The sequence below is a fragment of the Oryctolagus cuniculus genome, chromosome 5, assembly GCF_964237555.1.
Source record: "Oryctolagus cuniculus chromosome 5, mOryCun1.1, whole genome shotgun sequence".
NCBI lineage: Eukaryota > Metazoa > Chordata > Mammalia > Lagomorpha > Leporidae > Oryctolagus > Oryctolagus cuniculus.
In genome coordinates this window covers 130,701,082-130,718,648 of record NC_091436.1, presented here as the reverse complement: position 1 = coordinate 130,718,648, position 17,567 = coordinate 130,701,082, and the positions used below count along the sequence as shown (strand labels likewise).

General features: G+C 48.3%; 1 protein-coding gene across 5 annotated transcripts in view; it reads left to right on the top strand.

Annotated features, from left to right (window-relative positions):
• Positions 1–17,567, top strand: part of DNAH8 (dynein axonemal heavy chain 8) — a 358,350-nt gene that overhangs the window by 302,734 nt on the left and 38,049 nt on the right. For all 5 annotated transcript variants that reach the window (XM_070074115.1, XM_070074114.1, XM_051854776.2 and 2 more), the window contains one exon: positions 7,254–7,414. In XM_070074115.1, the coding sequence (XP_069930216.1) occupies positions 7,254–7,414 (161 nt within the window). The remainder of the gene's footprint in view (positions 1–7,253; positions 7,415–17,567) is intronic.

Here is a 17,567-nt window from a genome sequence, read left to right as displayed (position 1 = left end):
TGTGAGGAGGTTTTTAGGCGCTGATGCGTGCCTGAGTTCGGTGCCCCGCAGCGCATGCTCTGCTCTGCCTGCAGGTGCTTACAAGCCCTATTAGGCAAACCGAATCCAAGCCTTCTCATTGCCATATTGTGGGGAGGCTTATTGGTGTTGATTCGTGCCTATCTTCGGTGACCTGCAGCTCATACTCTGGTCGAGCTGCCTGCTGGTGCTTATCGCCCTAATCAGGCAGACCGAATCCAAGCCTTCTCATTGCGGTTTTGTGGGGAGGCCTTATTGATGTTAATTCATGCCTGTCTTCGGTGACCTGCGGCGCATAAGCTGCTAGCCGCCCGCAGGTGCTCACCACCTCCCTAATCAGGCAGACCGAATCCAAGCTCTCTCATTGCCATGTTGAGGGGAGGCCTCACCTCTCTCCATTTCTCTATCTCCAGGCATTCCTATCTCTCCTATTTTACTTCTATCTTCCAGCATTCCTATTTCTCTCACTTTACTTCTAAAACTTCTGTTTCTCTTATCCCCGCGGTTTCCCGGCGCCCGCCCGAGGCTGCTTCTCGGCACCTCGCCCCGCGGCAGCTTCACGGCTCTGCGCGGCTTCCCGGCGCCTCGCCCCGCCGGCGCCCGCCCCGCGGCGGCTTCACAGCTCTGCGCGGCTTCCTGGCGCCTCGCCCCGCCGGCGCCCGCCCCGCGGCGGCTTCACAGCTCTGCGCGGCTTCCTGGCGCCTCGCCCCACCGGCGGGTTCCCGGCTCTGCGCGCACGCTCTGCGGTCTCCACGCACTTCGCGCCCGCACCACGGCCTTGCGCCAGCCCCGCGTTTCCTATCTGTTCACGCCCCATGCTCTCTCTGCACGCGGCGGCTTCCGCGAATGTTTCCGCCACTACCGGCATTCAGTCCAAGTTCCCCGGACTAACCTGGCGAATCCTGGCGGCCCACGTCTCTGCCTCTGGTTCCAGATCTTCGCCTCTTGCTCCCCAGGGTGACTTGAAGAATTCCAAGATGGCTTGGCCTGCACTCGCGGCTTCATCCTCCCTAACATTTTTCTCTACCCGGTATGTTTCCCTAAGTTTTCTTCCAACAATATTCCTCCCTCATTTCTCCTGGCCTCTCCCCACAGTCCGTATCCAAGTCTAAGTTTCTTATAGGTTTCACTTTCACTTTCAACCTGCAGTCCGTATCTGAGTCTAAGTTTCTTCTTGCTTTCACTTTAAATCCTAACTTCTTTCCCACAGTCCGTATCCGAGTCCAAGCCTCCTCCAGGTTTCACTTTCGCTTTCAATCTCCTAGCTTCCCCGCCATAGTCCGCATCCGAGTCTATGAAAGCTTTCACTTTCGCTTTAAATCCTAACTTCTTTCCCACAGTCCATATCCGAGTCTATGCCTAGGCTTTCAATAGCTTCTTCCGGCACCTTTCTCGTCCGGCTTTCCCCCAGGCTCTTCGCTAGTCTCTCTCTCCGGTATTTTCCTGCTTCCTCCCTCCTAGGTTTCCTATCCGAGTCACGGCACCATTATGTCGCTCCCCCTCTTCATGGAGGAACGACACTAAGCCCTGCCTAGGCTTCATATCCGAGTCACGGCACCATTATGTCACTCCCCCTCTTCGTGGAGGAGCAACACTGAACCCTGCCTAGGCTTCATATCCGAGTCACGGCACCACTTGCTGCTCCTCCGCACGCGGAGGAGCCGCACCGGACCGGGCGCTTGTTGTTCCCTTTTTTTACAAGTCCTTTCTATAGTAAAGTAAGAATAAGTAAACAGCAAAACTCCCAAAGCAAGAATGAGTAGAGAGAAATGAGAAAGAACGAAGTAACGAACTTCCCCGCGAACTCTCCAACGCACTCTCCAACCAACCCACACCACTATGCCGTCTCTCTCCTCCTATATAGTCCTCCTCCGCCAATCCCAACTCGGCTGCCCACACGTCGAGCACGCCGCTCTCCTCCAATCAGGAGCAGCTCCTGCAGCTTGTCAAGTTGGTGAGAGGCAGCTGGGTAGAAGCTGTTTACTCCTCTCCCAGCGCCATATTGTGGGAGAGCAGATGCATAGAATAAGTCTTAATTCCAGTAACAGTCTAGTCCGAGTTGCTCCCCACACCATATTGCCTGGTTTGAGTCCTGACTCCTCTGCACTTCTGATCTGATTTCCTGCTAATATGCCCAGGAGGCAGTGCATGGTGGCCCAGATGCTTGGGCTCCAGCCACACACATGGGAGACCCAGATGGAGTTCCTGGCTCTTGGTTTCAGCCTGGCCCAACCCTGGCTCCTGTGGGCATGTGTGGAGTGAACCAGTAGATAGAAGACCATCTGTGTGTGTGTGTGTGTGTGTGTGACTCTGCCTTTCAACTAAATAGACCTTTAAAAATATATTTGTTAAGTAAGAGAATGAATGAAGATTATTAGATTTGTAGATCTGGAACTTAAGGGAGAGCTCGGGGTAAGGGACAAAAACCTGGAGTTTGTCAGCATGCAATGGTCTTCATGGGCTTTATTTATTTTTTTATAATTATGTTTTTATATGACTCCATATTAGCCCACTTACTTTTTTTAAAGATTTATTTATTTATTTGAAAGGCAGAGTTACAGAGAGGAAGAGGCAGAGAGAGAGAGAACTTCCATTTGCTAGTTCATCGCCCAAGTGGCCACAATGGCTGGAACTGGGCTGATCCAAAGCCAGGAGCCAGGAGCTTCCTCTGGTCTCCCACACGGGTGCAGAGGCTCAAACACTTAGGCCATCTTCCACTGCTTTCCCAGGCAATAGCAGAGAGCTAGATTGGAAGTAGAGCAGCTGGGTCTCGAACCGGCACCCATATGGGAGGCCAGTGTTGCAGGCAGCAGCCTTACCCACTATGCCACAGCGCCAGCCCCTTTATTTTTTTAAAAAGCTTTATTTATCCACCTGAAAGAATTACGGGGGAGGGGGTGTCCTCCATCCAATGGTTCACTTCCCATGTGGCGGCAATGGCCAGGGCTGAGCCAGGCAGAAGCCAGGAGCCAGGAGCCTCATCCAGTCTCCCATGTGAGTGGCAAGAGCCCAAGCACCTGAGCCATCCTCCACTGCTTTTCCCAGGCCATCAGCAAGGAGCTGGATCAGAAGTGGAGCAGCTGGGAGGCAAACCAGTGCCCTTATGTGATGCCCGCATCACAGGTGGAGGCTTTACCTGTTACTCAGCGATGCCGGCCCCTTCTCAGGGCCTTTAACTCCTCCATGCCATATTAGCAGGTATTCAGGTTCCACCTCGGTTTTATCCCCCACCTCTGTTACTCATGATAATCTTCACAAACAGTGCTGATCTCGATTTGCAGTGTGTATGCTGGCAACTTTGCACAGCACTCTCATATTCCCTTCCTCCCCTCTGAGGAGATGGGAAGCCCCCTCCTTATGGCGGAGGAAGACCATGGGCAAGGATACAGGGGCCACTGGGTTTGATGGGAGGAGAAGGCCATTTTCTTCTGATAAGAAGCAAGGTCACAGGCTCAGAGGTGGGGAGAGGCAGTTTGGGACTTCGGAAGAGAGGATGAAATTGTGTAAACAGTTGCATTGGAGGGGAGAGGACTGTGTGATCCTAATACATGTCCTCTGCCTTCCCACTGTACCGAACGTCCCTTGAAATGAGTGAGATCTGTGGCTCCTGAGTCTCTGTGTGCCTTCTCTCGGGCACCTAGAGTACAGTCAGTGCGTGTCTGTTGATGGCGATAAGCATCATTGAATCTCAACAGATGAGAATTCTCTGTGCCCAGGGTTATAGCCATCTAAGAGTAGATTGGATTGGGTTTTTACTGACACCAGAGCACACCCTGACAATTAGGAGTTTTTTTTAACAACACATTACATTTTTTTTTTAAAGCTATTTGATGATTTTTCTAGAAAGCCAAGTGTGGGGAGCAACTGGGAGCAACTCGGACTAGACTAAGTTATTGGAATTAAGACTTATTCTATGCATCTGCTCTCCCACAATATGGCTCTGGGAGAGGAGGAAACAGCTTCTACACAGCTGCCTCCAGTTCAACCAATAAACTGTAGGACCTGCTCCTGATTGGAGGAGAGCAGCGTGCTCGGCGTGTGGGTAGCAGAGTTGGGATTGGTGGAAGAGGACTATATAGGAGGAGAGAGACGGCATGCACCAGGAACATCTATCTGAATAACACCTGTGCAGCCCCCGAGAGAGCCGGCCGGCGGTGTGCCGCTCCCCCGCGGAAGTGGGGAAAGTGGCAGGGGGAACCGCCCTTCCACGGAGGTGGAAGGACGGTAGCCAACCCGGGAAGAACCAGCAGCAAACCCGGGAAGGGCCGAGCAGACAAAAGAACAGCGCAGGGTCCTGTGTCGTTCCTCCACGAAGAGGGGGAGCGACAGCCAAGTTCATATAGAGTCCCAATTAACTAACCAACTGCCTCAGTTGCCTTATCATTGCTTTATGGAAACTCCTTACTCAGCGGTGACTGGCAAAGCAGAGGGGATTTGTGAACCCTGCTCTGGGCACAGTAGAAAGCTGCTGCGTTAACACCCCTCCAGGACAGTGGCTGAGCCAGGTGCGTAGGGTGGCAGAGAAAGTGGCCGCACCCACTCAGCTCAGTGCCCAGCTCCACCTTCAAGATCTCAGGCTGACCCCTCTCACGCTAACTTGCTGCCTTTCCTTGTCCTCCACTTGGGATCTGTACGCTGACATCTGGGTTGACATCTGGGGCAACAGAGAACTAGTACTTGCCCTGACCCCCTCCCGGAAGCCCCAGAGTCTCCATCCTCTGGCCTGGACGGCCCCGGGGGGAGGCACATCTGGGACAGCATCTGTGTCTAGAACACAGTGCAGCTCCTCCAGTTCCTTGTGGCTGCTCCTGAGTGACAGCAGCTCCCTCCCCACCCAGGTTGTGTCTGTGTCTCCTGACGTCATCTGCTTCTGGCCTCTCAGAACTCTGCCGGACCCTCTTCCTCCTGAGTGCCTTCTGCAGGCTCATTCCACCCCCCCTCAGGACCCCTCGGGGTTCTACTCCTCTGACCCTGATCTGACTGGCCCCATGCCCCGTCTCCAACCTCCTGTCTCACCTCCTCCTTCCCTGCCCGTCTCCTCTGCCTGGCTCAGACCTGTTTCAGATGGCCCCTCAGTAACCAGAGCTTGGTCTCTGCTCTGAAGTCATGAGGTTGTCACATGACCCTGCAGCAGAAACCCTTAAGGAAGGCTGCAGGTTAGCCCCGTGGAGTCCACACCCTGCCTTCCCCATCTCACCTCATTCTCAGCCTCACTCTCGCCATCCTACCAGCTGCCTGGCCCAGCCTGCTGCCACTTTACCCCACCTGTGTGCTCCAGAGTCGCCCTTGCCCTCGCCCTCGTGTGAAGCAGCTCCCTCGTAAATCAGTGCCTTCAAACCGGATCCTCTCTTTAACTTTCAACTTGGGGCTGAACGTTGGACCTCAGTTTGTTTTCTCTACCTCATGTGGAGGGGCGTCTCCCCTAAAACTAAGAATCATGGAACCTCCTTCACTGTTCTTGGAGGACGGCTGCCTACCTTTGTAGGCACGTGCTAGGGTCTCGCCAAGTAATTCCAGGTTGACTTTTTATTGTGTATCGCAATTACATCCCCAAATAACCTTCAAATTTGGTGAAACTCAGCTACTACTGTGTGTGTGTGAATCCAGCTACTTGTTTATAAATAAAGGGAAAAGAAGAAGAAGTTTCCTTTTGCTTTTATAGCAACAAAGAATTCAGTGTGGTCATCTGTGTGCTGAAGATTCAAGGCTCTTGTCTCCCTAGGATGTCTTCCTGCAATTTAAGTTATCCACATCACTGAAAATCTAATCTCTCTAAATGATGACTATGCCCACAGCACTGTTGCCTTTAATAACTTTCAACTGCTCCCCAATTCTTAAATTTAGCACCAGTCCTCACTCTGGCATCTACAGTCATCCACAAGGTGACCTCACCTCACCTCTCCTAGCCTATCTCTTCCTATTCTGTTTACCCCACATATCATTATTTGCCCAGTCCGCCTCACGTTTTTGCTATTCTGTACCTTTGCTGGTGTGTCCTTCCCAGTCCCAGGTTCTCCTGTGGAAATCCTCTTCCTCAGGACCTAGCTCCGAAATCACCTACTTGATAAAACCTTATGAAGCCTCAACCTGGCTATTCTTTCTTCCTGCCGGAAGTCCCCTTAGTAATTTGCTTATTTTTATTTCCTCGTGGCTCTTACTTGACTGCACTTTGTTTTGTGGTTGATAGGTAATTGGCTTATCCCTCTTCTGGGTCACAGGCTCCTTGAAGGAAAGAACCTCGTGTCTCTCATCTTTGCATTCTGTTCTGGTTCTAAGCTCAATGCCTTGTGCACAGGAGCTGAAAAAGAACAGAACTGAAGCAAATAAAGCAGCAGAACTGGTACACAGGGTTTTTCAGAGCAATCATTGGACTTTTAGAGAGCTAGAAGAAGGAGCTGGAGGGAGGAGACCAGAGCAAGTGCTGCTGACTGGAGAAAAGCACAGCCCCTGTTTCTTTCCCAAGCCCTCGGAGCGATTCAGGCACCATGCCTGCAGTGTGTTTTCTCCTGTCCATCTATTATTTCCCTCCGTACCAGGAGAATCACTGTTAGATGCTGAGGTCACTGCCTCAAGTCTAGCTCATAAGCGTTCCGCATCATTTTTTTTCCCTCTTCAGAATACATCTGTTAACATCAAGCATACATGTGTTTTCTTGCTGTTTTGTTACAGATAATCAGTTAATATGGAATGAGAAAGGATGTCTTAAGGGGAAAAGCAAGGCAGTTGGACCCATTTCCTTCTCACGGACAGGGACATAGCTTAGTTAACAAAGGAGATTCTTGGGCTCAGGGTGGGAGGGGAGACGTTTCTAAGAAGTTTTCCCAGCCCTGTGCTAATGCTTAGGGCTGTTGTGAGTGAAGCCATGCAGACACCGTCCCTTGACGCAAGCCCTGTGATGCAGCGGAAATGCCCAGATTGTCTCGTTTGTGGGCGGGTATTGGCAGCACGCTCCCACTGCTCCTCAAAAGTGCAGCTGAAGGTTGTCAACCACTCATTGCATCTCTCTTCTTTGGGGTTAGACAGAGGCTAGACCCGGTCGTTTTTGTGGTATGTCCTCTCTCTTTTCTTCACATATGTGCTAATTATTCTATCAGTGGTTTTGCTAAGGTGCTTTCAAAACCAATATAAGAAAAAAAGCACTAATGTGGAAACAAAATGACCCATCCTCTTTGATAGCCGCTGTTTTCTTTGTGGTGCTCATCAATTTTATTTCCTTTATTTTCCCTTGCGTACAGGTCTGGTTCAGTGAGAAGATGTTTGAGCCATCATTCTGTTTTTATACTGGATATAAAATCCCCGTGTGCAAAACCTTGGACCAATATTTTGAATACATCCAGTCGCTGCCAACCCTAGATAACCCTGAAGTCTTTGGGCTTCACCCTAATGCTGATATCACGTAAGTTCTTGGCATTTTGTCATTTGAAGGGGTCATTTGTAACTCAGCCTGGCAACAACTGTGCATTTCATTTTCTCTCTTAATATCTCTCCTTTCCCCTGTTTTTACTTACCTATGAAAAATAGAGTCGCTTCCTGTCTCCCAATTACAACTTTATCATATCTTGGCCTGCCCTCCTCTCACTAAATCTGATGCTCTGGTGTTTATGACATTAGAGCTATAATTTATGCATTGCTCATTTCTCCTCTGTTGTGACATAGCACCAGTTGGTGTTGATGCTCTCCATCAACAGGACTATAGACTCCCAGCTCCTCATCCCCTCTGCAAACCTGTTAAAAATCGGACGCTCATCGACAGGATCTGAAAGGGCCAGGATAGCACAATGAGGAGAATCGTGTTCTAGCCCCGGCCTCTCTTTTACGGTCACTGCTCCCTGCTTGCTCACCTGCATCCTTGCATCACGAACTACCCATGGTGGGCGTGGGGCAGTGAGCACATGACGCAGAGGCAGAGCCCTGGAGGAAAGTATGGGGCTTGCTGTGGTCACGAAGGTTAGAGGAGCTGAATGAGGAGCTAGGACGTGCTTCCCAGGCCCTTGCCCCTTCTCCGACCCACCCTTTGAGTGGGGTCTTCCTTGTCCTCTCTTCAGAGATCCCTACCCAGAGGCAGGATGGCCCAGCTCCACAGCCCTGGCTGAGATGCTCCTCTGGGGATGGGCACTGCCTCTGCGGGCCGTGGATGAAAGAGCACAAGGTTTGCCTCCAGGAGAGTGGTACGGGAGGTGGAGGAAACAAGCCTCCTCTGGCAGATCCTGAGCTGTCCTCACTGGTCTCTCACTGCTGTTGCCGTTTGACCAATTCTCCCCAATCAGACATGGGTGGTTCCCACCTTCTGGTTCTTGGCCCTTGCCAGGCATCTCAGAAGTCACCTCAGTTTGCTGCCAATTGCATTCTTTCTACCCCCAAACACCCACTGTGCCCCCTGCTTGAGGCACACCCTGTTGGTCTCTTTATACCCACATTGATTCTACCTTGTTCATATCCAAAAGGACCCACGAATAGGAGAGTGGGCATTTGGTCTAGCAGTACCTGGACTTAGTACCAGCTCTGGCTGCTGCTCCTGACTCCAGCTCCTTGCCAAAGCAAACCCTGGGAGGCAGCAGTGATGGCTCAAGTAATTGGGTCCCTCCCATCCACGCAGGAGATTTGAATGGCATTCTTGGCTTCTGGCTCTGGCCTTAGGCCATCCCTGGTTATTGTGAGCATTTGAGAATTGAATCAGTAGATGGGATCATCTCTCTCTCTCTCTTCCTCTCAAATAAGCAAATGAATAAAAATGAATAAATAAGATCCATGAATGGCTAATGTACTTTCACACCCTGTGATAGCTCTTTGGTGTTGGCTGTGTTACAGAAGGAGGCAGGTTTGCTGCCTGTTGGTCACAGTCACACACTGTAATTCTGTCTTGAGAAGAGAAAGGCTTCATTGTTGGCCAGCCAGGAAGCAGGAGACTATGACTCAAAGCTGCCTCCTCGATCATGGGTCTGGGGAAAGGTGTATGGATTAAGTAGGAGAAAGATCTGTGTGTGGAAATGCCCAGTGAGGCAAGTTCTAATTGGAGGGGCTGGACTCAGGCCAGCGTGGCAAGATGGACTTCTAATTCTGGGTGTTGTCGCACTTTCTTTGGTTTTGTTGGTTAGATCTTCCTTCTTCCACACCTGCTCAATTGGAAAGATGGGGCACAGTAAGGTAGTTTTTGCTTTAGCTGAGACTTTAAAAATATGAGTCAGGGTACATCACTGCTCTCCCAGAACCCTCCTAGGTCCTGTCTCATTCTTGAGTCAAGGTCAAAGATGATCTGCTAGGCCTTGTTCTACTACCTGCTTTCTCAGTTCCTCACTCTCACCCAGCTCCAGCTCCCCTAGCTTCCTGTCACTCAGACAGGCCACAGGGCTCACCCTGCAGGACGACTGCCCTTCCTGGAACATCTCCCCACCCCTCCACATATCACCGTGGCTCACCCCTTCACTTCTTCTGTTCTTTGTTTAGACATCACCTTTTCAACAATGCCTTCCCTGGCTACCCTATTTGAAAATTGCCATTCACTCTCCCATGCTTACCCGAGACCCTGTTCACCTGGCCTGCTCTTTTCTATAATTTGGGTTATCAATGGACATGCTCCATGTTTTAGCTATTTGGTATTGTCTGTCAACCATCACTAAAACATAAGCTCTATTGCATCTGAAATGTTTGTCTATTTCCACTGCTGAATCCCCACTGCTACAACAATGCCTGGTGCTCAGAAAATATTTGTGGACTGAATCATTGATACTAAATTCTTCTTTAAAATTTTGGGGGAGGTGCTGCTTGTGGTGCAGGTATCCTGTATGAGTGCCGGTTTGTGTCCCAGCTGCTTCACTTGCAGCTCCCTGCTCATGGGAATAGCAATAGGAGATAGCCTAAGTGCTTGGACCCCTGCACCCATATGGGAGACCCAGAAGAAGCTCCTGGCTCCTAACTTCTGCCTGGCCCAGCCCTGGCCATTGTAGCTATCTGGGGGAGTGAACCAGCGGATAGAAGGCTCTCTCTCTCTCTCTCTCTCTCTCTCTCCCTCTCTCCCTCTCTCTCTCTCTCTCCTCTCTCTATAACTCTGCTTTTCAAATAAATAAATAAATCTTTTAAAATACGTTTATGGAGATTTCTGCATTATCTCCCACATTTATTTATTTGAAAAGTAGAGAGACAGAGACAGACAGACAGCCCCCATCCACAATTCACTCCCCAAATGCCCACAATAACTAGAGCTTGGCCTGGCAGAAGCCAGGAGCCCTGAACTCAATCTAGGTCTCTCACATGTATACAGGAACCCAAGTACCTGAGTCATGGCTGCTGCCTCCCAGGGTGTACATCAGTAGGCAGCTGGAGTGGAAATAGCCAAACGCCTGCCCTTTATATCCTTTAGGTTGTAAAGAATCTGGTCAGCCAGGGTAGTCTGTAGAGAGACCTCAGGAGGACAAGTGAGGGAGCAGACACAGGCAGTGAGTCTCAATGCACTTGTGAGTCTGTAATTGAAAGTGTTCACATAGCAGGTCTCTGAACCTTAGTTTCGTATTTGGTAAGAGCGCAAGGAGTCTGACAGCTGGTCCCTCAGGAATCACATCCTGTGGGCTTCTGCAGGTGCTTACCAAGGATTGTGTAACAAACAGCAGCGAGACCGCCTCACCCCGACTCCCAGTGATGGCCTTCCTTTGCCTTGGTTGCATAGGAAGTTTACATCACTGGCTCTCAAGAAAGGGGAACCAGACCTAGAGAAAGTTCAGAGAAATATAACAAAAATGTTAATGGGATTGTAGGCAATGATAGAGACAAACTGTTATGCCCTTGCCTTTTTATCGTGAACTGTTAAAAACCCTCAGAAAAGTTGTAAGTACAGTGAACATCCATATACCCTCCTCATGGACTCACAGATTCATAATGTTTGGCTTAATTTGCTTTTTTGCTTCCTGTATTTATATACCTACAGCTAGATCTATGTGTAACCACATCTATTTTTGTGTGGTTGTGTGTGTGTATGTGTACTCTTGTAGGCCTCTCAGAGAATAGAGATAGGAAGTGTGTATTTTATAAAACATTTTGAGCTAATACTAATAGCCCTGATTCCCAATGCCCATTCTGGTTCCCTTTATCTTCTTCCTGTCCATACTTATAGCTCCATTTTCCCACAGTGAGAAATCTCGTTCCCAACAATTTCAATACATATATTCACTCACTTGGAGTTAATACATCAATACCATTACCAACAACAAATCTACTAATTAGAGGTCAAGATTTTTTTGTAGTTTTTTTTAATTTTTTTTTATTTTTTATTTATTTATTTTTGACAGGCAGAGTGGACAGAGAGAGAGAGACAGAGAGAAAGGTCTTCCTTTGCCGTTGGTTCACCCTCCAATGGCTGCCGTGGCTGGCACGTTGCAGCCGGCGCACCGCGCTGATCCGATGGCAGGAGCCAGGTACTTATCCTGGTCTCCCATGGGGTGCAGGGCCCAAGTACTTGGGCCATCCTCCACTGCACTCCCTGGCCACAGCAGAGAGCTGGCCTGGAAGAGGGGCAACCGGGACAGTATCCGGAGCCAGATCGGGACTAGAACCCGGTGTGCCGGCACCGCAAGGCGGAGGATTAGCCTAGTGAGCCACGGCGCCGGCCTGTAGTTTTTTTTTTTTTTTTAATTTATTTATTTGAAAAGGCAGAGGGATGGGGCATGGGGCTGGTGGAGAGAGACAGAGAGATCTTCCTTCTATGGGTTCACTTCTCAAATGCCCAAGGCCAGGACTGGGCCAGGCCAAACCCAGGAGTCAGGAATTCCATCCTGGCCTCCCACATGGGTGATAGGGTCCAAGTACCTGGGCCATCTTACTCTGCCCTCACAGGTGCATTAGAAGGGAGCTGGATTGGAAGCAGAGCAGCTGAGACCCAAACCAGTGCTCTGATATGGGATGCTGGTGTGGCAGGCAGCAGCCTAACCTGCTGCACTCCAGTGCTGGCACCTCTTTGCAGTCCTTTTGTCGTCAGAATACATCCGAGGCTGTTCAAAAGTCACTCAGATTAGCTGTTTATGTTTTCTTTCTTTGTAATTTTGTTATCATTTATTTCTGTTTGTATTACATTTTATTCTTCCTCTTACTTTGTTATTGTTTGGAATATGTAAAACATGAACATGATTGTGAACAAAACATGAACAAAAGTTGTTAGGAAAGTATCCTGTGTATCACAGTTTATGCAATGATTTTCCTATGGATAGGTAATGTTTCTGATTATTTATTGGGTTGCTTCTAATATGTTGTGATCTCAAATAACTCCTCAATCAATAACCTGTGCCTGTGGTTTCTCGAATGGTTGGTGATGCATTTCCAAGGTGAACTGCTGTGGCTGGGATTGGTAGATCCAGTTTCAGTGATGATTGCCAAGTTCCTTTGCGTAGAGTTATTTTGCGTTGTCGCTTGTGATATATGAGGGCACCTGTTTCTTCAGAATCTCATCAACAGAGCGCTAGTTAAACAGTTGAATTTTCACCAGTGTGACAGTGAGAAATGATATCTCTGCCTAGTTTTAATTTACTTTCACTCATTTGGAGGGAAATTGAGTACATTTTAATATACTTAAGAGCTATTTATCTAGTTTATCATTTTTTTGCTAGACTTTTTATTTTTCTTTGGTTTTTAAGTGATATGACACTTTATTTGTGATATACTTTGCAGATATTTTTCTCAGTCTATCATTTGCTTTTAACTTTGCTTGTGATTCCTCCCATTGACCAGGCAGAATTGTTTTGTTTTACTTTTATGTCATCAGATTTATGAACTCCTGTGTTGTTATTGTCATTAAATTTGGATTTTAGTCATAGCAGGAAAACATTTTTCCACATCAGCTTATAAAGGAGTAATCTATAGTTCTAGCATACATGTAGTTTCTTCATTTATATTTAATTCTTGTACTCATTTGGAATTTACTGTGGAATAACGATGGGTGAAATCTTATCTTTTCCCAAGCAGCAGAGCAGTCATCCCTTCACCAGTGATTTGAGATGCTTTCTTTAACATTGACAGAATTTCCGTACGTCCTTGGGTCCCATTTCTGTGCTTTCTACTCCATAACAGATTCTTCAAAACTTAGTAATTCAACAGTAGCTTTACTATTGGGCAGGGCTAGTCTCCTCTCATTGCTCCCCAACCCAGGCATTTCCAAGCTATTGCTGCGTATTTATTTTTCCATTTTTATCAGAAACAGGTGTTCAGTTTTATTGGGTGACTTTCAACATGCATGGAGATAATCATATGATTTTCCCTGAATGTCTAAAACTTTGGTGAGCTATATTAAAGAATGTCTAATACAAGTTACCCATGTATTCCTGCAATTAATACCACATGGTCTTGATGTATTATTTTCCCAATGTGGTCATAGGCACTATTAATAGTTCATTGGGTATTTTTGCATTGATATCCATAAATGAAATCAGTGTAGAGTTCTTTTGTGGTACCTTTGTCAGGTTTAATGATTAATCAATGTTATATTTGCTTTGTAAAAACTAGCAAGCTTTCCTGAGCTCTGGGGTACTTTGTTAGCAATGGGTGCTTGAAGATCTGGCAGAATTTTCCTATGAAACTCTATGGGCCTGGTGCTTTTTGGTGGAGCCGGTTCTTTGATTTCTTTTAGGTTCTTCTGGCACTACTGCAGTCAATGCTTATAAATTGTGTTCTCCGAGGGAATGTTCTGTTTCATCTAGGTTTACATATCTGTTTGCATAGAGGGATGCAAAGCAGCCTGTAAACAACTTGAGTGAGCTGGACTCAGTGCAGTGTGGGGAAGAATGAAGCTGCCTTTGTCTTACACTACACTAAGTCTAGCTCATTCAGCAAACCTGCTGTGGAAGTGTAGGTCCAAACTAACTTGGTCCAAAATGTGATGACAGCCAAAGCCACTGCAGCCTCTCTCCAAAGGCATGTGCTGGTTCTCTTAATGAAAGGGATCAGGGCAGCTCCATTCCACCACATTGCCATGGTGCGCCCATGCAGCCCAGCAAAACTACTGAGAAATAGGAAGGGGGAGCTTCCTACTTGACACAGACAGAGCACCACACTGGGAGCCAGAGGCTCCTCTCAAGAGGGGCTCCTGCTGTGCAGCTCAGCGGGCCCTCAGTCACCAGAGGCAAAGCATGACTAAGAGACCCCTCCTCGGGTGTTGTCCAGACAGCATGCCTCTCCGTCTACTCCACTCCCATTCTGGCTGCTCTAGGAGCCAGTTCCATCCTGAGTCCTGAGTGGAGCTCATCCATTCCGATGGCCTTTAAGACATCTGTACACCATGTATGTTGTGACTGGACCTCTCCTCTGTGCTCCACGGTCATTTATAAGATTGCTCTATTATAGCCACTTGGGTATCTCTCAAGCATCTCAACCTTAAAAGGCTCCAAACTGAACCCTTGATGCTCCATGTCTCTTCATATCAGTGGCTTCCCACAGCACCTAGAATGAAAGGAAAGTCTTTTCCGCCAACACAAGGCCCATCTCCCCAACCCTGAAGTGACTGGTGGACCATCTGAGAGCCCTGTGGGTAAATCCAGGTGCGTGAGGATGCAGGCCGAGGTTAGCGATGATGACAGTGGGGGAGTGAAGCTGCAGGACGAGTCTCCAAACAGAGGATGATGGGGTCCATAGTGAATATACAAACATACAAACCAGGGCTGAGAACCTTCTGTGGTTGTTATCCACTTGTTGCTGCCAACTGATGGGTAGAGAGCACCACAAGCCTACTGTGGCTTGGCAAGTCTCTCTTCACACCATTGGTATGCATGCTGAAGGATGACGTAATCTGCCTTCTCTCAGAATAGAGCTTCAGGGTTTGCAGTCTTTCACCACACTGAGGCCAAGTAGAAAACCCAGGACCTCTGCCTCCAATGGAAGATTATTTCCACGAGCAACACCGGCTGGCCCGTTAGACCCCGTGGCCTTCCTCTACTAATTGGTCTGCACCTCTAACTTCCCATCTGGTCTGTCCTAGCATCTTCCCTGCCAATGCCTGGTTTCCTCTCCCCAGCATGTCTGGGCCCATTTCTGGCTCCTACTCAGGCAGTAAGCTCTGTTCTGCAGCTCCATGTTTGGCAATTTTCTTGGTCTTTGGGTGACCTTTGTCCTAGGTTTTGGTTTTCTTTTCCGTGGGCCCTGAAATATCTGCTGAATGGAATTTTACCCCCACTCAATATTGTCAAGTAAGCCCACCCCTTGGAAGCCTTCACCCCAACCCCTCGCTGTGCCCCCATCAGCCACCAGGAGGCAGTAAGCAACAGCAGACTAAGCTTCCCTGCTACAACCTACCCATCTTGGCTTCTCCAAAATTTATGCTCCCCACTCCAGCAGGCTGTGAGCCTCCACATTCTATGTGAAATGAAGGAAGTAATCAAAGATGCCCCTGACATTTCTGGAGCTGGAACTGGGGTGATTAAGGAGTTGAGAGCAGGGAGTGTGTTAGAGGGGAGATTACGGAAGTGTTGAGTTGAGAAAGAACATAGGTTGTCTCTGAGTGGGTGAGAAGTGTGGACGGGAGCCTGGTGAGAGATGTGAGTGCATTTGTGCAGAGATAGCAGCTGAATGAACGAGAGGGAGGACCCTCTGGGACACACTGGCTTGGTCCCTGCGAATGTCTCCAGCCAAAAGAATCATCAATTTATCTGACTGTCCATGCGTTTCACAATCTTGCTTCTGTAATCAGCCATGGTGGAGAGCTCTGTGTGCTCTATTCCTCAGGCTCTACCCTTCTGAGATAGTATCCCTAAGCTTGACAGAGGAGAGAGATTTGGGGAAGGGGACCACGAGTCCCTCTTCTCCGTCTTTGCTTAAGAATGCAGAACCTCTGAAGAAGAGAGGAGAGAGTCATCAAGTGGAACAAATACGTTAAGTGCAGTCTCTCCCACGAGGTTAGCTATCTTGGTGACAGGAACCATAAAAATGCATAGTGTATTCATATTTTATTATCTAGATTTACAAGGTACCAAAGACTCTGCAAATTCAACTATCTTAGCGTCAAAAACAGTTTATTTATTTTGTCTCTTTTTCTCATTAGTGGTTATGCATATTTTTTCCACCCTCTGAAATTTATCAAATGCCTTATTACAACTTTTATATTCATTTCTATACAGGACAAATTTAAATGTGTTCCTTTTTAGTATTAGCTAGCACTTTTGGGTTTTAAATTTTGTTTTTATTTCATTATTTTTAAAGATTTATTTATTCAGGGCTGGCGCTGTGGCGTAGCGGTTGAGCTGTTTGCTGCCTGCAGTGCTGACAATCCCATATGGGTGCTGGTTCAAGACCTGGCTGCTTCACTTCCGATTTTTTTTTCTCTGCTATGGCCTGGGAACGCAGTAAAAGATGGCCCAAGTCCTCGGGCCCCTGCACCTGCATGGGAGACTGGAGGAGGCTCCTGGCTCCTGGCTTCGGATTGGTACAGCTCCACCCGTTGCAGCCAATTGGGGAGTGAACCAGCAGATGGAAGATATCTCTCTCCCTCTCTCTCTCTCTTTCCCTCTCTGACTTGAAAGTCAGAGTTACACAGAGAGAGAAGGAGAGGGAGAGAGAGCGAGAGAGCAAGAGAGAGAGAGAGGGAGAGAGAGAGAGAGAGGGAGAGAGAGAGGTCCTCCAACTGCTGGATGACTTCCCAACTGGCTGCAACAGGCAGAGCTGGCCACAGCAGAGAGCGAGATGGGAAGTGAAGCAGGCGGGACTCCAACCGGCACCCATATGGATGCCGGCACTGCAGGCAGCGGCTTTACCTGCTACGCCACAGCATCAACTCCTAAATTTTGTTTTTAAAAATATGCTCATTAATATGTGCTGTGCAAAGGTGTATATGAATCCGGGCTGATTTAGATATGATAGTGCACTTCATCTCACTAGACAGTTAATTGTTTATTTTATAGACAGTTCTGTTTTTCAGTTGCTTCGCATATTTATTGCCCACAACCTGAACCTCCTCCCACCCCCACTGCCAGCACCATTGAGTAGCAAGGGTGATGTGAGCCCCTGTCCATGTTTACTCCAAAGAGAAATTCTCTTCCAGGAGTAACTCAGAACCAAAGCACGTGGAACATTCTAGCTCCTGTTCTTCATTTCGGAGCATTTATGGAGACTGTTTTCCTGAAAGCCCTTGGGGTTGGAGGCATAGAGAGATATTTGCAACTCTCTATTGCAGCCAGCTGACAAGGCTTCGGACTTTCACATCTTTACAGATGTAAAATCACACTGTGGAAAGAGAAACGTACTTGGTACAGCCCTGGAATACATCTGGTGCCTAATAAAATGTGTGGCAGGGACAGGGTCTGGCTGGCTTGTCCATTTCTTGTACAAAGATGAATCACCTTTTCAGGTCTTCTTCTCAAAGTCCATGTTTTGAGGACTGTTCTCAGATTACCTTATAAAAGAATGAAATCACCCACCATGAAAGGCATTTCTTAGGTGACGTCTAGCAGCGGCATTGTCTCTCTCAGTCTCTCCCTGGAGCACCAGTGAACTTGGCCAGAGCTGGCAGACAGCAAGATGGTCATGGCACAGTGCTATTGCTGGTGGCACCTGATCACTGAGGCTGTGCATGGCACCAGGTGGGG